The sequence below is a fragment of the Bemisia tabaci genome, chromosome 3 (assembly GCF_918797505.1).
Source record: "Bemisia tabaci chromosome 3, PGI_BMITA_v3".
NCBI lineage: Eukaryota > Metazoa > Arthropoda > Insecta > Hemiptera > Aleyrodidae > Bemisia > Bemisia tabaci.
The window spans coordinates 34,093,434-34,116,381 of record NC_092795.1 but is presented as its reverse complement, the minus strand read 5'-3'; the positions used below and the strand labels follow the sequence as shown (position 1 = coordinate 34,116,381).

The following is a 22,948-nucleotide window of genomic DNA, read 5'->3' as shown; positions in this document are numbered from 1 at the left end:
GTATTTGCATTTTTCTCGACGTGATAAACCTTAAATTTATGACTCATCTGTACTGTTTCTTCTATCAGATAATTAACACTTATATCTGCCAATCTAACATCTACTAATATCTCATAAACTCCTCTTACATTAGCCACATATTCCGTTTGACTCATACTTTGTTTGTCCGAATTTTTCCCACTGACTATTCAGACAGATTTCAGCCTCTTTTTTCCTAGGGTTTACCTCAATTTTATTACGTTTCAAGTCAACGGCTAATTTTTGTTCTATATTCTGTAAATATTCTTCATTTGAACCGTAATTATGAGGATTAGCTTCCGATTTTATTTTCATAAAATTCTTGACGTACTTTCTAAATAATGTATCACTTGTCTTTTCAAAATGCCAAACTTCAGGAAGGAACCCGCCTACTCCTCGTGGGAAAGTGTGCCCTGTCCGATTTCAAATTTTGTAATTGCAGTAAACTCGTCTGTGGATGCTGATCAAAAGTCATCATTGCGCCAACTTTCTTGGAAGCACCGTTTTCGCATAATCTGCCCCCCGGAGGTTTTGATTATTCCTTGAATAAAACGAGTCAGGGCGGCGGCGATTATAGTGCTGGAGTACAGTCGGCAGCCTGTGTCAAGAAGGAAATCTGGAGGCAGTTGTAACTCGGATTTCTCTAGCTTTTTCGCTTGACCATCCAAATCAGTTTCTCTCTCTCTCTCTCTCCCACTCTCCTCTTTACCTCTCACTAATTGGGGTTTTCCTCGTTTTTACCTAAAACGTTCTCAAGTTGGTGAAAGAAAAAGGGTCTCTCTGACTCTTTAGCGCTTGCTGCCTTCTTATATTCAAGGAATTAATGAAACTTCAAGGAGCAGATTGTCCGAAAACGGTGCTTTAAAAAAAGTTAGCGCAATGATGCCTTTTGATCAGCATCCGTAGACGAGTTTAATGCCTTAAAAAAAATTCAAAGGAAATCGAACAGGGCACTCTTTCCTATTAGGAGTGTGCGGGGTCCTCTCTTGAACCTTACTTATGCTGAACACGGGTCCACTTCTGCAACAGAAAATGGACCATCCGTTGTGTAAGCAGAGGGTGCCAAATTTTCCAGCCTTTTTGAATAAATTGAATTCTGCATTTAGTAAGGTCGTAGCAATAAAAGTACCACTTGCTTTTGGTTGCTGAAACAGTGTAAAGTTTGCAGTCTAACCAAGGATGACACGAAAATCAAAATGATCCTGGAGCTTGCAATCAAAGGAAGTAAATGTATTTTAACAATAATTTTGGTCTAAGCATCATTGCTACCTGTAAATTTCGATAAAAAGACACCTCCCCTATTTGAAATTGTGGTAAATGGGACCCCTTGGAAAAGGATGTACCACAGCAAAACCAGCTGTAAGCGCATGGAGGCTGATTTGCTTATTCGTTAGGAATCGATTCCTGTGGAAAACTTGATATGTTCAAATTTTGAAGATGGTCCCTTTTCGAAATTGTCAATTTAATCAAGTAGGAAGATGTTATTTGTGCCACTCTTTCCCCATTAAATGAAAAAGTTGCAAAATCTCAGCAATATCTGATTCCGCTTAGGATGTTCTGACTTTCGCCCAACTTTCCAGCTCGGTCAAGTTATTTGTCAAATGAAGTATCAAATTTTAGTTATTGGCTTATTGTGTTATCTCAGAGAATAGCCACGTCAAAATAAGTGTTAAGAGTTGGGTACCTAATTTAGATTTCCAAATTTATGACAAAAAAGAGACAGGATGAACACCAAATTATTTTAAATGGAGTTTCTCACAATAAGCCACCCAATGCAAGCATAACATAAATCCTAAAATGTTCCCATTCATCACATCTTTCATAGAATGGGACATGATAAATTCTTTTGAGAGGCTTCCATGTTTGTGACTGTTCATGGGAAATCGGACGTTTTTAAACGGCGAACTTATCAGAACTGCAAACTTCAAATCATCTAACCCCAGTTCAGTTCGACATTTTTGGATGTCTTCTGTGTTAAAAAGAATAATGAAAATTTCTATCGGCAGTGATAAACATATCTCAAACTGGCATTCAAAAGTCTTTTTACACTTAACCATCACAAATGAACATGATAGGTCTTAATACTGCTTGATTTGCTTGAGAAAGGCAAGTCAAATTTGCAATGGCACAGTGGCGTGCGGTGGGTTTAGTGACAGGGCAAGCTCTAGCGTTCGCCATCCGGCCTCCCTAGAAAATTGTTAAAATTTTACGATATTTGCTCTATTATTCGGATGAAATCTGATGGAACGTCTTGAAAAACTGTGGTTTTATTACTTTCTCTCTTACTTATGATTTCGTTTACTCAACTTGTTTCGAATGTTATTGAGCATTAGAAGACGGCTCCATGCTCTTAACTCCTAATTTTGCCACTTATTTGAGATATTGTAGTCTTTATTCTACATTATTTAGAATTTTTTGAGTTTAAAATTAGAAGTTAGAAAAATAAGTTAGAAAATTAGAATTTTCTGCATTTTAAACATGTTTGAGAATTTTCTAATTCATCACTAATTAGATCAAGTGAGCGAAATTTTATAGAATTTAAGGGCATTTGCTCCGAAGGAGCAGCTACAACCGCGACTGAAAGAGGGAGCAAGATAGCGCATCGGAGCACAGTGGGGAAAACGACCAATCTAGCCGCTCAAAAGTCGTAATTTCAAGTGTTTGGTAGAAAGCTACCAGAGGCTGCATTTCATTCTCAGATATCCACTGACACCAAATCAGTGATTAAATTCACCAGAATCTTGTTTGTTATCAAAAAATTGATGATGAACCGTGAGCGTAAACAGGTAAGACTGGAAGCCCAGATGGAAGGCGCACCAAATGCGTTCCGTACTGATGGTGTTCACGCAACAGGTTATGCAATTGATGGTTTTCCAGCATAGTAGAGCCCCTGAGAAGTAAATCAAATCATTTATTTCATTTCCTCATCATTTTTTCTCATAATTTCTATTTCTTTAACACCTGCTCTGAAAAATCTGTGTTTTTGAACTTCAGAGGATTGGAATGTATCAAATATCGGCGAATTGCAATATCAGACTTGGACTAGGTGACGCAGAATTTCATGTAGTTTCATAATCTGTAGAGATATCTTGCGGTTTTTTGCGGTTCAGAGAGATAAACGAAGATTAATGGCCCGGCGTCGAGGCGTTTTTGATGCACTAGGCGCGTTGCACATTGGTTCCAGAGCCAGATCTAGGCGGCATTAATTAGAGTATCACCTTTGTTGGCATGCAATACATGTTTTTATATGTTTTTTGGGTCGCTGATCACGAATCTGAAGTCAGTTTTACTCCATCGTTAACTAAAACATGGTAAATTTGCGAAAAATAGCAAATTCACGCTCAAATACCGGAATAATTATTTGACAATTTGGCTTGGAGCTTGAGCTATAATAAATGTGACTAATTTAATGATTAATCATCCAAAACGACCAACGATTTTACTATTCTTCATTTTTGGATGGTTATTTGAGAAGGGAGGGAGAGGGGTTGCCACGTTGAATAACTGAACGAAGTATACCTGCATGCAATTAACACGATCTGTTTTCGGAATCTACTTCCATAATTTTGAGGTATACGAAATGGCAGGATGAAAATAAAGTAAAAAGCGTCCTAATAATACTATTGGACAGGGAGAATAGGCATTGAACGTGTCGGACACTGGTCCGTTGTTTTTTTAAATTAAAGAGGTTTTAATGTATTTTTTTTTCTTCTTCTTCTTTTTTTGAAGTACCTATGAATATAATCAAGAAGAGCAAGAGTCAGTTTTCGTCCGAAATTCAAGAAATATATTCAAATTCAAAATTCATGTATATTAAAATGTAGAACAACTAAATCTCATATAAATTTGATGAATAATTAACATCATGAACACATTTAGCAATCAAAATAAGAGTCACAAAAAATTACATTGAAAGAAAAATTTCACTGGCTACGAGAGGAGGTGAATATTCTTGCGGGTAATTATCACATTTTATAGATTCAGACAATGGTATGCAAAAAAAAGTAGGTAAAAGTCGCAGCTTTTGTGATTTAGTCGCAGCTTTGTTGCATTTATATTTTTTTCTTTTATTCCTTTTCATTGTTATAATTATTGTTTAAGTTATTCTTAAATTATTCTTATTTGTTGTTTTTTGTTATTTGTTGTTTATAAAATTATTTAGTTATAATGCTATAATTTCTATCTTTTCTTTCTTTTTTCTCCATTAATTTTTCGATTCTTCTTTATTTCTTTTTTCCTCTTCTTTTCTCATGCTGTTTCAGTGTTTGATTTCATTGTCTTTTCACAATTCAAAAAGTATCTTAGTATTAAAAAAACGCCTGTATCGATGAAAATAAATGTTATTGTCTTGTAAAACTGAATAGATCTACTAATTTTTAATTTCACATTTTCACTGTACGTAACATTCAATTTTTCAGTGTACAATGCCATTAAGTGATGTTATAATTGATTAGATTGTTTTGAAAGAAGTGCAACGCAATACAGAAAATCAGATAATTAAGAAAATTCACGTAAAGTGAACCAAAAGTAGGTGTAAAAAAATGGTCCACCAAGCTCTTTGGATTGGGCCATTGTGCGGCGAAAATATAGCCCAAGGGGGGTTGACAAAATATTTTCTTGCCTCAATTTGGGTCCCCCTATCCTTTGGCTACATTTTTAACCCAAGAAACACGAATAAAAATCAAGAGCGTTGACACAGGGACTTTTGAGCGGCTAGATTGGCGTTTTTCCCCACTGTGCGGAGGCAGAAGCAGCGCGCTGCGGTGCGGTGACGGGCCAAGACATGGCCAAGAGAAGCGAGCTGCGATCGCGCAGCGAAGGGCTCGGACTCGGAACGTACCGCCCTACCCGCCCGCCATGATTCCGCCGCCGAGCAGTGGCTCTCCGCTCAGCTGATCGCAAGCGATTCTCCAGCGCATGAGTCGGCCCGTGTTCAGGCCGCGCAGCGCGCTGCGCCACCTCCATCCGCTCTCTCTACGTATTTCTGTCTCTCTCTCTTTCTGTTTTCAATGAAATTTACATACTGAACACCTTTTATAAATTATATTTGCTAAAATGTAAAAAATGCATGTAACAGGTGTAATTTTCTTCTTTCTTTTGAAATCTTTGGGCAAGCAGTGCTTGCCTTGCTTATCCGGACCGCACGCCACTGCAATGGCAATATATGAATTGATAATCAGCAAGATTACTCAATGGTACGATATATAGGACTTTCTACTGTCAAGATGAGCATTTATGAGATTCCAAGTGACAAATTCTCTGTTGAAAATCAATTAGGTTTTAATTGTTTCAATTGATTTAACAAGTCAGACAGAATAAGAAAACAAAAGACGTGGTTCATGTCAGCAACTGAAATAATCTTTACTTGGTTTCAACTTAAAAAAATAAATAAATCGGGAAAACTGAATGAATTAATAAATAATAATTTACAATAACAAAGACAATATGATAACAAATACATAAAAGTAAAATGATTACGTGATACGCTTGGCGCTTAGTACACAATTTTTCTTTCAAATTTTTTCCAAAATTCTTTATCGTTTTTCTTTTCTTGACTCAATTTTTTAACATACTTAAAATTTGTATCCATTCATCTTTAACTTTGATTACAATGAAGAAAAAAAATAAAAAAATGTAAAAACTGTAGGGTGTCTGTCCCTAATCAAACACCGATGCAATTTTCATTCCCAATACATACTTTTTTTCAACTCAATACAATCTACACAGAATAACTAACTCGCTAAATAAACTGAAAGTCCTATAACAATACCTTTAGGGTGTCCCAAAACACTTAACACTGATGCGAATTTTATCACGCATGATCATAAAAGCCAGCCCCTTAACACCGCAACTTCCTTCACCAAAGAGAACTGATTGAAAACAAAAATTTCATCATGCATTGCTTTGAGGTGGAGTAAACTGTGACACTTTCAAAGTGTGGTTCTGCAATACCACTGTACGGGCCGCTAAATCATAGGATGAGACAGTAAACTTAATGAACCTTAAATGTAAGAGCATCAAACATTTAATCAGGTACTAAACTATAACAGACATAAACACAAAACCGGTTAAGTATTTAACTAATGACATAACACTTTCATTGCCTACTGCTTCCATCTTCATATTGAAACGCTATCATTCTCTCTAGCAAACATATTTGCATGACAGATTTCTTACACAATTTTCAAAAATTGAGGTGAAACATGGATAACATCATATAAAGGAAAATCTTCAAGTTGCTTTTTATTGTAATTAGCCAATATCGTGCAATTTGCATTTCATGGAAATGATATGGTTATTTCATCAGGGTGACAAGTTTTTTTGAAATTATAAAAATTCAAAATCTGTGAGCTTGAAGGCTTAAGTTCTAATTTTTGTCCATAGTGCGGAAAATAATTAATATTACAGCCAGAGGAAAAAATTTCAAGCTTTCACAATAAAATTAAAAAGGGCACAGTTGATCGATGAATTTTTCCCTGATTGACATGCTTTTTTGCTGATTAAATGTTCCTAAAATCAAGATGAGTAAAAAGTACCTACTTCCTATTTTTTAAATTAAAACAGATCATCCAGATTGGATAACTTAGTCATATCTTTTACATAGATGATGATGAACGAAAATGGCGACTAAAATTCAGTCTTGCACCACGAGGACCAAAAAATAAGTTAACAGTTTCTGATAATATTGGGCTTGGTAAATCATGTTGTTCCAAAGAACAACATGATTTCTTACACAATAAGAATTACGCACTGAAGATGTTTCAGGAATAATACAGCGAAAAGCATGCAAAACCGGAGGAAGGTTTTTCACCTGCCATGAGGACAAGTTAGGTTAGAATGAGAACAAATTTTGATGAACTGCAAAAAGGTCACTAACTAGCATTATTTTGCAATGTGATCAAACATGGAACGAGAAGCGAAGTCAGTAGGCAAACATAAATCCATAGAGGAAGCAAATTTGAAGGGTTTTTGGGGAGGAGGATATAATATAACAAGATAAACATTTGATGCTCTGCAGAAAAAGAAGAAACAAATAAAGACTTTGAAAACTTAATATATTACATATATATAAAAACGAGTATATATATAATATATTAACGCTAGTGAGGCACGCACACATGCACTTGTCGTCACGCATTCACTAGAGAATTATATTCAGAGGTTTGAAACAGTTAGGGGTCTCCAGAATAACAAGTCGTAGACTGTATACAAATAAACAAAGTTTTCAGCAAATTGATTCGTTTATCCTTCCATCAGAATGGAAGCAATCACAATGACGCATTAAATGCGCTGTCCCGTTGCGCCGTATTTAATACGTCACGAGAGACTAAAAATATACTTTAATTTTTTAACCATGTAACAAATATTTAAAATCTTATTCCCACGCTGTTTCTCCCCCCAAAAAAAGGGATGCAAATTTCCCGATGTAGTTGCCGAGTTTTACGAACAAAAGGTCTTTTGGATGTGAATAAGCTAGCATTAAATTGTCAGGATCCTACAAGACAAAAAAACAAGGGGGAGGGGGGATGCAAGGAAATAACAAGACAGCAAATGAATTTCTGAAGACACCCATAACACGACAGTGTAACTTGTAGAAGATTTCAAAAGTTAGTAAGAACCAGCACAGCGAATCAAAACATAAGGTATAACACCATAGCAGAATCAATGGGGATGTGTCTGTGATGTGTTGTAGTGGACGGAGGGTAGGGTTACATAGAGACCTGGATTATGAGGAAAAAACGCAAAGACACGATAAGTTGTTAATAGGGTGGTTAGCACGAAAGCGGCTGTCAGAAGATCTGAAACACAGGTTGTGATGGTTTTCAACGGATATCAATGGTGGGCTTTCTAAAATTTGTATCAAAAATTTTGATTTGATATTTTTTAGGGTTCTTAAAGTTATCAAAGGGAACGAATTTAAAGGCATGACACACTGCATGAATTTAACAAGTTCTGGAAGTAAAAACCATGAACGAACTAAAAAAATAGAAAAATAATAAAAACAAAAGAAACTATAAAAAAGGAAAAATAGAAACTGTCAGCGAGTGCAGATGATACAATAAAGAGTTGAGATCTTGAATTTGTACAGCTTTCCAGAATTACCTTCAAACATCATCCGTATGTGATGATTTATTTTGATTCGCAGTTTTAATTTAAGCAAAGCTTTAGATTTGTTTATTCCAATAGAGGGTGAAATCTCCCCTCGCACTGAAATCGATAATATGAGAGTGAATTTTCGGGCATAGCTGTCTACTTTCTTTTCAGAGAAACTTTGAATGCTGAGAGTAGACACTGGCAAAGGAATTGATATTTTCACAATATCCAGCAGTTTTTTAATTGGATTCAAAGTGAGGAAAAATTACGGACACTCTGTGCCTACTTAATTTTGACACTTGCTGGATTTTTAAAAAGGTGAGTTAGAAACTACGTTTTGGTTGCATGGGTTCCAAAAGCAAGGAAGTTTACAAAACTAAATTGCATATGAAGCTTTCCTTCAAGGTTCAGTTTTTTTTTTTTTAAATTAACTGGCAGGTTTGATGGAAAAAATATGTACCTATATAATCTTCACCTGAGGAAAAAGTCCATTGTAACACTTTATCAATTTTCTCATGACATTTGTAGTTTCCAAAAAAATAAGGTAGACCCACTCAAAGTGGTCTGAAAACCAAGCTGACCCACACAAAGTGTTCTGAAAATTAAGTGGACTCCTTCAGAGTAGATCTCCAACAACAGCAACGAATTCAAGCAAAATTTTGAAAAACTTGAATATTCAAACGGCAGATTATTGGCAGTCATTTTTGATGCAAGCCCTAGCTTTTAAAGAGAATAGTTGAATACTGGTAAAAGGAAAGCTTACAGATGGACTAAAATGATTTGAGAGTGAAGAGTAAAATAGACGAATCGCACGATAGAAAAAGAGAGAAAAACTAAATTAAACAAATTACAGCAAAGGACTGCGCAAGGAACTTGTTCAGGTCACTGCGACCATTTGATAATGGCCCAATGAGTATGAGTGAATTGAAAGGCAATTTCGCTGCTTGGCAGTTATCCTTACATAAGAATGTCAACTAGCGAGGGAAGCAAGTTTTTTCGTATGGTAGTCAAGGGATCAACACCAATCCTTCATTGTAATTTGCGAGCAAAAACAAAATTTTCTTGCGTTGAGGTTCAACATAAAACGAGCGAGATCAAAGGCTCAAGGGTAGTTAATGGTTTTTGGTGAAAGGTTGGCTCGTTCAAAATGCTCGGAGTCGAGTTGATTCCCATGAAAGGGACAAAAAATAGTTCCACAAGAATTTAAATTAAATCTAAAATCAATATCACAATAGAGAAAAAAAAGAGACTTAGTTACATAGAAAATAAAGAGCAGTTAAAACGAACAAAAATCAAAATAAAACAAGGAAACTGTGAACGTTCATGCTTTAAAATCTTGCCTTTTCCAAACAGCGCTTTCGTCCCCGACTTACTTCCTAACGTCGACAGCTTAGTAACTTAGCAACAACAGAAGCTAGGAGTGGGAATCTAACAAAAGATTTGGGATAGGAGAAAATTATAGGTACTTTCCAGAAAGCCGAAAAAACACCAGATACCGCATTTCCATTCCACCTAATGGAACGACCCGACTTTGAAAGTAAATGCGGGAAATTTTTTCAAGTTTCCTGATGAAGATTTAATGCACGTAGAATAGGATGAAATGCGGTGTCAGCTGCTCGATAATGTATGCAGAAATTGTAACGTGGAGGAAAACAGAAATAACATCTTAGTTCGTTACCAATATCAACAAACGATAAAATATGAACTTATTAATTATCAATGTTAAATACCTACCCATAACCCAACGACAAACAAAAAATATACTATTTATTACTTAAAACATGACTATAACCATTGGCTTCCGTCAATTTAATTGAGAGAAGAGTAAATAAGTAATATCTTTCGGATAAACCATTACGTACGTCTTCGATACAGACATCTTTGGGGGCTCTGAAACTTGTGCCTCATAACAGGGAGACCAGCAACTTGCGTTTTGATCACTGGTTTCCAGAATAATGCTGATGAAATCCAACTTTATCACAACAGCGCTGATTTAGAAAACTAATGGAAAATAGAGACCTGCCAAAAACATCACATTAGCTTTAACTAATGTCAAGTTTCCTTACTGGGATAATTTTGAAAAAATAAATACAAAATAGCCTCACAGAAATTGTCTTCAAGGAATAAGAACGGGGTGCAACATGCAAATCATAAAAGTATTTTGGCTTCAGACTCGTAACGAAATTTGATAAATCAATGTACAGCCTCTCCACCATGAAACGATTTAATTGCGGCCGATTTCGTCAGATTGCAAACTTTCACGGAACTACTACTTTTGAGTTAGAAAGTTTATAATCCGCAAATATTAGCTACAGAGATTAGCAACAGAGCTATTACGGACTTGCAATACAAAGAAAACGAACAGAATTTGAAACTTCTTCCTCCTAGAAATACTGAGTTACTCCACAATGAACCTGTTATCATATAAACTGAAAGGCATTCGGATTTGGCCATTTCTGAAACTTAAAGACCCTGAAACTCAAATTTTTTCTGCAATTTGAAAAAAGTTAATATGAACAATACATTGAGAAAAAAATTTAATGTGTACTGTAAAAAACTGAGAATTGAAAAAAAATTATAAAAACAAAGAAAATGAAAGAATAACGCTGATAATATTGTAATTGACAGAAACAGATTTTTTTGGGCATGCTACGGTCTAGCAAAAAAAATCCGATTTAAAGTGTCGATTCGCATAGAAAAGACCTAAAGAGAGAGAACTCAAAAAGTTCTTCGTAAAAATTACTCGAGTTGACATTTTATGTCAACTAGCAAGAGACTACAACAGATAATTCGAGCTTAGATTTGATCTATCGTTGAGTACGTAATGATTTATAATTTAAAAATATTTAACTCAGGTGGGCAGTGATTTCATTCAGACAAGGGTTGTCCAGAGCAAAGACTATTCTCCACACAAAGGTTGCCAAGGAAACTACTTCTGAAAGCATTATCCAGTAAGAGCAGAAAAATGCGGCAGTTATGTCAGTCAGGTAGAACAGATTCCTATACGGATCTCCCACGTTTACAACGAGCTGATCAAATCTGCTGAAACTGCAAGTTAGATGCTTGAATCTTTCTGCCGACAGTAGATCAGTCTGGCTTAGACGGCAAATTATTGAGGAAAGCTGTAGTTATGACCATTATTTGAAGGTTTTTGTGCAAGTTTTTGATGAATTCACTAATTAAAATACTCGACAGATAGTGCCGTAAATGAAACCACTACAGCAAGACCTCAAATTTAATCCAGTGAGGGAGAGCAATTTACACAGCCGAGTAGGTAAATGCATTTAATAATAAATTAGGGTATCGAGCAGTTTTTAATCAATGTTGGTTTGAAAAGGATATGCGCCTTAATAAGGGAACCTTTCAATTGCCTTGAAAATTGATCCTTCACAAAAATAAACTCAGCTCTGATGCTCAACACCTCTTTCATTAAATGCACTTTCACAAAAACACAGCAGCAAACAATTCATAAAGTAGCGATCTTTACAAGAATTCTCCCGAGTCATAGATTTTGGTAAAGATTTGGTCAAAGAAATAAGAATAGGACTAAGTTTGGGATAGCCCTCTAAGTGAGGAAGCAAAAGTGACTTGTGTGGTGCATTGGTTTCCAAGAATTTTGCTGACATGCTAGACTATTAGTACTCTACGTATAGATCGCTTTATAATTCATCAGCAACATATATAGGTAAAGAATTTGGATTGGTATTGTCTTTTAAGAATGAACTAAGACACGAGTTTTGGGACAGAAGATTTTGGTGAAATGACTGGGACTCTGATTCTTTACTCTCGTTCTTCTGATGGTTAGCTAAGGCCTTCCGCGGAACATAACACGCAACAACACCAGTCGAAGGGAGAGAAGAATTAGTCTGGTTCTGTGGCACACATGATACAACCCTTGCATGGTCTACAAATAATTTCACTTGGTTCGAGGAGAGAGGAAGAGAAGAAGGAAACTATATAATATATACATTTCATGTATATCTTTCTATAACTACATACTTAACGTACATGCGTAAAAGCCTTTTGAGTGAAACTAAGGTCACAGTTGATATAAAAAGATTGAAATACTGAGAAACCAACAGACCCAGCCTTGTCGGCGAAAAATAATTGATTAGTGGAGTTCAGACCTTGCTGACATCGAGTGATACTACTGAAAGATGATAGGAGACAGATTGCTAGCTTAAACACGGACCAAGATTTTAGAGCATAGGCATTAAAAATAATTATGAATCTGTGTTTTGTGTTTTTGCTCAAGTTTTGGTTTAATGAAGGCCCTAAAAGTTTTCTCTTTGGACCATGTAAATTCTTGTGTTTCGCTGAAAGCACATTTGTTACAGGCTGTAACTAAGTGACAAAAGAAAAACAAATAAAATGATCTAAACTTTTTTCTGGCCTGGTGCGTAAAATCTGGGTAGAATCAGCGCAACTTTTACAGTCAGTCAAGGTGACTGGGGTGGTTCAAATGGGTTAAATAAATCCATGAGTTGGGTCTGTTAGTTTAGAAATACTGTTGGCTACAATAATGAATCGCACATTCTGATGACCTGATTTTATGGCTTCAAAATTTTGTGACACGGTAGCAGCAATTACGCAAGCACGAAGAACAAGCAGCATCTATTAGTTATTACATATTGTGCACATGGTGCACAGCCGAATTTACGAGGGTTAAACGTACTATTCTTTACATTCATAATTTATTATTTATAATTGAAAACTCCCAGAATATAGTTCGTTCATGCACGCAAGTCCAGCATTTACAACTTAAATAAATATGTCTGCATAGTACCATATACAAGAACATATACGTATGCATAAACAAATATAAATATTAAGGTATATACATAGTAATTATGTATATAAGGTAACTAATGGATATTAGATACAGTTTTTCATTGTCGAGTTGGCGGTTTCAAGGATCGTAATTGATTGGAATTTTTTTGTCTATTTTTTTCAATTTTTTTCTCAGTTTTGGGGGGGTTTATGGAGGGATTTTCATTCTAATCTTTTGTAAATAAATCATTTCTGGATCCCGTTGCCACTGTTTAACGGATTTTGAAATTCACTCTTTACTTGTCCTTCCTTACATTAATCAAACTTTTAATAGAAAAAAAAAGAAAAAAAAAGAATTGATTAGTTATCTAATAGTAACGTGGTCACTTGCTTGTACTGGTTTCATCTTGTGATGCGTTCCCTCCCGATGACTTATCCGCGCCGTCTTTGATTTTATTACAATAGTCAGCGAAGATATCTCGAAAGCGGTACCATGATTTCTCTGGAATAGTTATGGCGGTTCGGAAATTTGTTTTTACCTGAAACACATAGAATGAAGACTAAATAATAAATAATTGTAGAGATTTTTAGTTCTTCACAGCGGTAGTTCAGAGGATTCACTCAAAGGATGATATGTGTTCTAAGTAAGTATTGCCATCTTCCTCAAGAGAGAGATCCCAGTGCCACCAAATAACTCAAGACTGAGATATGAGTACCACTGTGCGTAGAGGCGTTTTGAAGAAAAACCTTTGGAACAAAAAAGGCTCACAAATTTTCAATCCAAGTTATGATCGTTTAAATTTTGCTATTCAAAAAACGTTTTCTTTCTATTTATGACTTGAACTAAAGCTCTATTTATCCATTCTCCATATTTTATCATCTGAGAATTTTTTCATTGAGCATGAATTATTTTTAGGATTGAGAATACAGTTGAATATATAACATTCAAAGAAGGAAGAACTCGCGTTTTTCACTATCTGACTCGAACTTCAGGAGATTTGAATACTCTCAATTCAAAATTATATTTTCAACTTTTTAGACCTGTGAGCTCTTCACTGAATATAAATTGTGCGGCAAGTGACATACCTCCGAGATACGCATGTAGACGCCTCGTTTGTTTTGACCAATGTCAAAGTAAAAGTTCTTGGAATCAACCCGCATGTGTTTTCCCTCGGGTAAATCGCCTTTGAAGCCTCCATCTTCCGTTCCAAACTCTTCCAGGAGGTCTGTTAGTGCATCTCTGAATTCTATCATTCCTTGTGCCGGTATTGCAATCTGCGATCTAGGCCCGCCTCTTGACATTGTTTGTGATACCTAAAAACATAGAAAAAAACCTTTATGATTCTTCCTGTGACTCATGATAAATCCTGGAAGAAGGGGGAGGGGCCACCTAGGGTGAGCTGAAGTCAGAGAATCATTATTGTGGCCATGAAACTGAATGCTTAATTGTTACCACTACGAAGAGGAATACTTAAAAACACAAAGTCACATAAATTGTTGAACCCGGCTGGAGCCACAAGAGTTGTCGATGAGCCTTGTGCACCAAGTACTAGAAAATTCTCAAACTTAAAATTAGTGTATTTTTGATAAATTAATATTTAAAATTTCTAAGACTCCAGAAAATTTCTCTTTGTGTTTTGTAATGCTGTTTCCGAGATGTTAAGGCTATGGAAAATGCAGTGCTGAAATCACGATTACAAGTCCAGTAGCTAGGATGCGGCAACAAAGCCCATCAACAACTGGTCATTGAGAGTAATTTAATTGAAAGCCAAATGGGAAAAGGTAAACTCGCTTAAACCACAGTGCGGCATGACCATTTACCAGGCCAGGAAAATAAAAAATTCCATCAATGACCAGCTCCTGACTGGCATTGTTGCTGAATTCATGCATGAAACATCCGCTAGGCTTCGAGATGAAAATCGACCTAAACTTTGACCATTCTCCAGACATAATTGCCTGGCCTTCGTCTTTGATATCTTGTATCTTGGGGTAGCATGATGTCTCAAATGTGTTGTCAAGTAATTTATAAAATTACTCGGCAGTTTTTGACGACAAATAGGCCCTGGGCACTGGTTTGAGAGATGAATTCATAAGAGGTAAAATGGCCATTAATTCCCATAGGCAGCCCATATTTTTTGAAAATCAAATTTTCATAACTTGATCATTTTTTTATCAAATGTCGTTTTATTGATGTCAATGAATAGAAGTTGACTTAATCTTTCATATGAGACAAGGATCAAGTTTGGGACTATTGAGGTTTTTTAAGCATCAGTCTCACTTCAGTCACTACTTTTTGGACAACATTTGGACTGTCCTTCACTCATGACTTGGTATGATGAAGAGGGGAAAACAACTGTAAACGCAACTTCCTTAACACGTGATCAGTTTTTGGCAAAACTGAGTATCTAAGTTAAGATTTCTGAAGCTACTTCATCGCATGATTGTCATACAAAATTTAGAATTTTACATTGCAATCCTTTAACACTGAAAAAAAAAAGCCGAGAATTTAGAGCTACAACAAGCTCACGGGCAGTTTTGGATTCAACTTCAGTAAAGGACTGAAGAAAAACGAAAAAAAAATTCACACAGGCATAACTACATTGGATGGACACTTACTACACTTACTCTTAGGAATCTACCACGTTGATTTTCCTTCAGGTCAAGATAGTATCGGCGGTTTTCTTTCACCATCACTTCCGACTTCAACTTTCCATCATCTGGCACTGTGTCAGGATTAGGTGGACCTAGAATCACACGAAAATTGAAAAATTAGGCCGTTAAAACATTTCTGCTTCAGTATTTCAAATAAAAATATAACATCTAATGCACTTTGCTTTGGGGCTGATTAATATAATAAGAAACACAGCTTCGATTGATGAATTACAGTGGCGACGAGTTTTTTAGAAGCCAGAAGCCTAATAATGAAAAGAGAAAACCGAAATTAAAAAAACTCAAATTCACAAAATAAATTAACCTAAACCCCAATGTATCATTGGACTCTGCGATCATTTCCTCAAGGCTGAAATTCTAACTGTTGTTTCTTCATTTACATCTTTTTCGGTTTGATTTCTTAACAAGGGAAGATTTTCTACCATAAACAAGGAAACAAGAGTCAGAATTTCAACCTTGAGGAAGGGATCGCAGCATCCTTGAATGTGTTGGCTTTCTTTGTTATTTCACTTTAAGAGTTGGGGGCGAGAGAGCAGAAAACAGAGAGTAGTAAGTTATTAATTGTTTTTACTACATCATACATATATACTAGATACATTTTCACCACAAACACGTCATATAGTATTACATCAGCATGGAAATGAAGGTTTAAGTTACACAAGTCAGCACTTAAAAATCTTTAAATACAAAGAAAATAAATGTATGATGAATTCAAGTTTCACATATTCTTCTTGAAAGAAGGGCAATCAATACGGAAAGAAGTTCCGTCCACCTCCTCTCAGCCTTCTATTTTTCTAAAAAAAACCGAATTCATACACCCTCGCTCCAATTGTCTCTTCCTGAGTATCGCTAGTCATTCACGACAACATGCCAAAATCATTGTACCTCCATGCAGACAAAAGAGGCTTAAAATAATGGCTTAAAGAGTTCTTAAATTTTTCAGGCAAATATTAGAACAAAAATTATAGGCATGAAACAAACTTTTGAAACACAGGAACTATAATAATGTTTAGATAGTTACCCAGAGAAGCGTAGTAGTCACTGAATAGATTCAAGTGGTCGCGAAATTCAGCAGCTATAGATAAAGCAAGAAATACTTGACTTCTTCTACCATCAGGTCCAATCTAAAAGATAAAAGAAAAGAGAAAATTATTAAATTCAGATTTAAGGGATGAACGCATGAACTGACAATGAGTGTAAAATTTTCATGTGATTTACCAAGGTCTTCCGGAGAGTGAGATTTGACTGGGATCCATAGAGACAATACAAACAACTGATACAAAAAATTGCAAATTCACTATTATCAGCTTTCTTACTACAGTTTCCTAAAATTTCTTCATTCGATGATTCCTCGATTTTCCCTGACTCCAAAATTTCCAAATTCCCCGACTGCTCTTGACTTTCCACATAATTTTTTTCACCAGTGTTTTTAACTTCTTCTAGCAATTTATTTTTATTTTTGGTAACGCGCTGATGTGCCCACACTTAACTCTCCTCAACCGAGCTGCAGCGCTTAACCAAAAATAAAAGAAAAATGGCTGGAAACATTTAAAAATATTGGTAAACAATACATATACAGCCATGTGTACTCGACTGTGAGAACAATATATCTTGTAATGAGTGTAAAAATAAAAATGGTCTTTGCTGTATTTTACATGAGATTCACTCTTCCATGAGTCACTATAATCTCACCATAGAAAAGCTAAATTTTACAAACCCTGAATTGCCTTTCATACTGCCGTCATAGCGAAGAGAGCTGTAAGTGCATGCTGGGATTAACCTCGTTATACATGAAAGCATGTGTTAACCATGGCTCATACGGAAATGCACTTACTGCTCTCTTCGCTATCACGGCAGCCAGTGGCGTGGCGTGAATTGCGATGTATCGATTGTTATGCCATTTAAACCTAGGGTAAAGAATCGATTATTAAAGTGTTCGCTGCAAACACCCTATTTATCGATCTTTTTCCATAGGTTTAAATGGCATAACAATCGATATATCGCAATTCACGCCACGCCACTGACAGCAGCATAGTATAGTTTTGGAGATAGGGTAACCCATAACAAACGTGGGCGCTCACATAGCAAAAAATGAACCATCCACTTGTCCTATTCGTTGGAAATCATGAGTATTTAAATAGGCAGGGCCGTTGTTGTTGGTCGGCTTTTCCTTAAATTTTAATCATTTTTTTTTTTACAGTTTTATTGATTTTGTCAGCATTTTGGTGCTTTCATCTTTTGATTTTCAAAGTTTTAGCGAATTATATTCGTAGGTTTTCGGGTAATTTACCTTAAAAATCCCTCTAATGCAACGTTCCGTTTATGAACATATTTTCGCGCGTTTTAAATCGCGTGACCGGTCAATAAAATGGACTATTCACCTCCAATTGTTTCTTACATGGTGATCCCATAACACATTCCATGGACGATCAATTATTTGACTGGTCGATCGCTTCTCTGTGTCGTTTAAGGATGTGATCACCCACTCTTATTCTAGAGTACCCTAGATTATAATAATTTGCAACTACAAAAAATAAGAATACTTCAAACGAAAATTCGCTGAGAACGGCAAATTTGGAGGTGAGCGTTATTGATCAATACTTGATCGTGAACATTCGTTTAGAGGCTCTTCAAATCATGGAAAAGGATCTACTTCTGATACAAATTAAAAATGAACTTACTTCGGCTATTTTGATAAATTTTCCTCTCATATTTTGTTTCACGTCTAGATAGAATCTTTTAGATTGAATATGAAGCATTTTTGATGCCAACTCCTGCTCTGATTGCGGCTGTTGCTGGCCTGAAACAAGACAAAAGAAGAGAACGAATGAAAAAGACAAATCATCACAGCTATTGAACTGATAACACAAAATTGCAAAGAAATACTTCAATTCAAGGAATTGCATCGTTTCTCTTAAGTTTTCCCCGTTATTGAAATTTCTAGAACCTCCCGCCCCCATACAAATTTTGGCCCCTTTATGCACCCCTAAAAATGATTGAAAATGACGCCTCCATGTGCACGTGGATTTCTGAAATTTTTTGATTCCTCGTGAAAACTCAGGGTTTTTCTCAATTTCCTCTTGACCATCTGAGGAAAATCAATATTTCTTAAAAAAACTTAGAAAAAAGAGAAAATTTTTTTTCGTATATTATTTCGTTTTTGAAATTTCCTTTCTAGTCTGCCAAATTTATGAATAACAATCCCTTGCAGCGGAAAGAGAGCTATCCCCACTTTAGGACATTGGTCCCCTGATTTTTCTGGATGTTTACTGTTTCCCGATAATGATAGCGTTTTCCAGGTTCTTGACATCATGGCTCAGAGTGATATTTGGATTTTTTCAACGGAAAAACTAGATTCGAATAATTTCGACACCTGTTTTTGTCCCAATCCCCGAGTTACTAGAATTTGAAGGTTATCGAGAAAATGAGCCAGGTGGTAGGCTAGTTTTGGCGGATTTTGAGGGCTCTCAACATTTCGAGGCCCCCGTCGGGATATTTTTGGAAATTTCCGCGTCCACGCCGACGTCAACGTCCACCCTCCCAAGTCCAAACGGCTAGAAATTAAAGGCGGTACCGGCGTCTATGGGAACCCCGAAAAATCCCCCGTTATTTCGGGCCCGCCGCACCACGCCGCGCCGCGCCGCTGCGCGGCCCTGGATTCAAGGTTGCCCAGAAACACCCCCTCCCCGCCCCGGCTGAAAGCGCGTATCTACACGGGGTCTGCGGCGGAGTTAGGCGGTTCTGGCCGAGTGCGGCCTGAGGGTCAACGACCCGGGGTCGGACTCGGATACCAGCGGATCGATACGAGAGGCAGGGCGGGGAGGCTCCGAGCCCGACCCGGGTTAACTTCGCCTTCGGATTGGGGTGCCGCAACCCGCGCAACGCGCATAAAGTCCCCTTCAAATCCGACCTCCGCAACCCGCCGGGCGCCGGGACACGTGGACTGCAGCAGCCCTCGTCGCCGGATTCCACGTCTTACAAAGCTGATCTACGTATGGTTCAACGTGGATCGATTGTTGAATCTTTATCGGACGACATTGATAGATAAATATCATTTCTACACTAGAAAAAAAAAACACATTGGATCTAGAGTCCAGACTCTTGAAAACATTGACAATAAAAAAATACTCTTGATTCAATCAGATTTTTGCTTGGATCAAAAGGAAATCCGCTCAAATTAAGAGGCTTGGTTCTTGATTTAAGCAAAAATCCGATTGAATCAAGAGTATATTTTCTTGTCGATGTTTTTAAGAGTCTGGACTCTAGATACAGTGTGTTTTTTTCCGGTGTACGGTAAAGGTTTGTCGATCAAAGTTATTCGATACCGATTAAATTGATCGTTCATCACTATTAAGTCGTGAGAATCGACCGTACGAACGATCGAATGTTGCCAAATTTCCTATACTAAAATACGAATTTTCTGGGAAACTTGCAAATACATTATTTCCAAGAATTTTATTCGCGAATTAATTTGAAATTTTTGAGAAAAAGTATTCATAGAGTTGGTGAAAAACAAATACTGTATCGGGAGATATTTCGCAACATTCGAATGTTCATGATGATGACAAAGGTCATTCAAGAATGTCAAACCAAATCAGAGTTAAGTTAGTTTTAAGTTGGCAGTTCGAAACAAACTTTTCGGGAAAAAGTTATTTCAAATTCTTGGCTGCCATGCCCAGGGTGCGAAATTACCGAACTATATTCAAACTTTATGACGCCCTTGAATATAATACAAATCAACTGATTCGCTCACACTTTATTATGTGGGACACTACGGAAATGAACTACATTTTGAAATAGGGAGCTACTGTTTCTGACTTATCCATGAAACCATCTATACCTGCATAGGATTACTAATACACATGTTTATTCTCGAAAGAGACCCAAGCAACATTAACAGTAACACATCGACGGTGAAACTACCAAACCACATATCTCGTTTGCGGTGTTTAAAAATCTACGCTCACATTTTATTTTTTTGAAGTAGAACAAATCAATATCATTCCTTGAAATTTTCACGGAATTTTCTCCGCACAAAGAGGAAAAATCACAGAAATTTTCAAGACTGGATGTTAAGTAGTTTTTCATTTAAAAAATAAAGTATGACAGGAAGTCTGCGACGTCGCAAACCGAGATACGTGGTTTGGTAGTTTCACCGTCGACATGGACTTTAGAGAACGATTAATGGATTCTCTTGAAAATTGCATAGTATTCGCTTTCCGCCACGATGAAAATGCTTGTGTGTCAAATGAACCGGGGCAACGTTGATTAGGTATCGACAAACACTTCCCAACTGTGATTAATAATAATTATTAAAGAAAAGGAGTGCAAAACCTCGTAAACAGCGTCAGGTGTTGCACGGTGTTTCTCACAGAAAAAGAGCGTAGATGCCTTCCCTACATGGACTTAACTTCGGAAAATTGTCTTTAGATTTTGGTTTCATTTTCATGAGCAGAATAATTGTTATTCTAATTGTAAGACCACTGGATTACTACTAGTTTTAACTGAAATGGTTGTACACTCTTGTAGCAAGACCTGGTGGTGCTTACCAGGTTTTGAATTGAAACCGTCTGAAAAAAGACGCCTTCATTCAAAAAATCCGTTCATTTTTGAGCCCTAGGCAGCCTAGATGGGGTCTTGTGTCCATACTACTGCTAGGAGGGTGCACGGAGAAAAAAACTTCGTGAGTTGGGACCCGAAGTTCAGGTCATAGGGATCTCTAAAGTTTTCAGATTGAGCATCTGAACACTTAAGGTCCAGCTGCTGAGGTTTGGATCACACATCTGAAACCTCAGTTCTTACATCTGAAGTGCTTCGGTTTTCACATCCGAAAAACTTCGGTTCTCACATCCGAAAAACTTCAGTTCTTACATCTGAAGTAGATGTAGGAACTGAAGTTTCAGATGTGTGATCCGAACTTCGACAGCTAGACCTTAAGTGTTCAGATGCTCAATCTAAAAACTTCAGAGATCCATATGACCTGAACTTCGGGTCCCACGCACGAGGTTTTTTTCTCCGTGTGCAAGGGCGATTTTACAAGTTCGCAACACTGTTTAAGTCTATTAAAAATATCGATCATCAAGAATCGATTGTTTTACATACATTCAAATGAGTGTTGCCAACTTACAAGAATCGCCGCCGGGAGGGTGAGGAGTGAGTTTTGGAGTGTTACCTGGTTGCCTGGGGAGCCCCCGGATCCAGGAATAAATGTCCATCCTGGGTCTTCCGCGACCGCGTCCACCCATGAGCATGTCGATTACCGTCGACTATCGTCGCTTATCGTCAATTTCCGTCGATCGCCGGAATTTTCGCGCCCCGCGCCGCCGAGGGGGGCCTCTCAACTTCAAATCCGCGATCCGCCCTGAGTTCCCAGAACTTCGGTGCAACGGCTACCGAGCTTTCGGATCAAACACATGAAAAGTCAAGGGTCCAGTCCATGAAACTGCTGGGTGACATTTGGACCGCGTTTAACAGAAAGGAACCAAGCCACATCAGCTATTGCCAATTTCAACCGGGCAATTTAATTTTTTACGAGAAAACGTTTGTGCGGATCCCTTTGAAAATGTTAAGGAATTTGCTTCGTAGTATGGAGTAAATTCACTGAAATTTGCACGAAAACCGCACAACTGTTTTCATGTAAAACATTGAATTAGCCGATTAAATTTGGCAATAGCTGATGTGGCTTGGTTCCTTTCTGTTTAACGCGGTCCATTTTTTCCGACAAAAATCCAAATGAGACTGTTTTCGGCTTCTCAACGAGGCGCTTCATGATAGACACACCGAGTCCAAGGCAAAAACACGAGGATCGGCTCGCTATGAACCGCTTATGAATCGTGAGAAACGGACACCTTCCGCGATAAAGTGTAAAACATCTTCGCCTTTGGTGTTCGATTGTCTCAAAATGTAGAAAATATACTTGACAGGTTCATGCATTGGCCCCTTAAAACAGACCCCGCACTAGGGGCCTTTCGTTAGTAGGGGCCATCTTATCCAAATGGGTAACGACCAAATTTCTCACGGCTAACTTTCTTAGAAATGCAATGAATGTAATTGAAACAAGCTCAATGATTCCGTTCGAACTGTGACATTAAAATTACGTTATAGAATAGCGATGGATACATCGATTTCATTAACGTTGGTGACATCGTGGGAGGTGACGTCAATGTTATTGTTTAGAAGCGTATTTTCGTTGATGATCGGTAGAACGGTTTCATATTTTGTTTTGACGCGATCATAATTTTTCGGAAAACCACCAGGACTCACCAGACAGATAGAGGGCGAAATTCTTACACTCGTTTGAGCCAAAATATCATCTCACAAAAAGTAGGGTTCAGAGATGACCTGATGAAGACGATGGCATCCGACCAGCATTAATTTCGAAAGTCTAACCTCATCG

At 37.1% G+C, this 22,948-nt stretch overlaps 1 protein-coding gene across 4 annotated transcripts in view; it reads right to left on the bottom strand.

The window, feature by feature from the left end:
- Positions 1-5,354: 5,354 nt before the first annotated feature.
- Pur-alpha (Purine-rich binding protein-alpha) overlaps positions 5,355-22,948 on the bottom strand; it is a 50,812-nt gene continuing 33,218 nt past the window's right edge. For 3 of the 4 annotated variants that reach the window (XM_019061199.2, XM_072298224.1, XM_019061197.2), the window contains 5 exons: positions 18,234-18,352; positions 16,574-16,676; positions 15,499-15,626; positions 13,969-14,196; positions 5,355-13,421 (listed from right to left, as the gene is read on the bottom strand). In XM_019061199.2, the coding sequence (XP_018916744.1) occupies positions 13,266-13,421; positions 13,969-14,196; positions 15,499-15,626; positions 16,574-16,676; positions 18,234-18,352 (734 nt within the window). In that variant the 3' untranslated portion in view covers positions 5,355-13,265. The remainder of the gene's footprint in view (positions 13,422-13,968; positions 14,197-15,498; positions 15,627-16,573; positions 16,677-18,233; positions 18,353-22,948) is intronic. The other variant, XM_019061198.2, reaches the window with a different exon arrangement.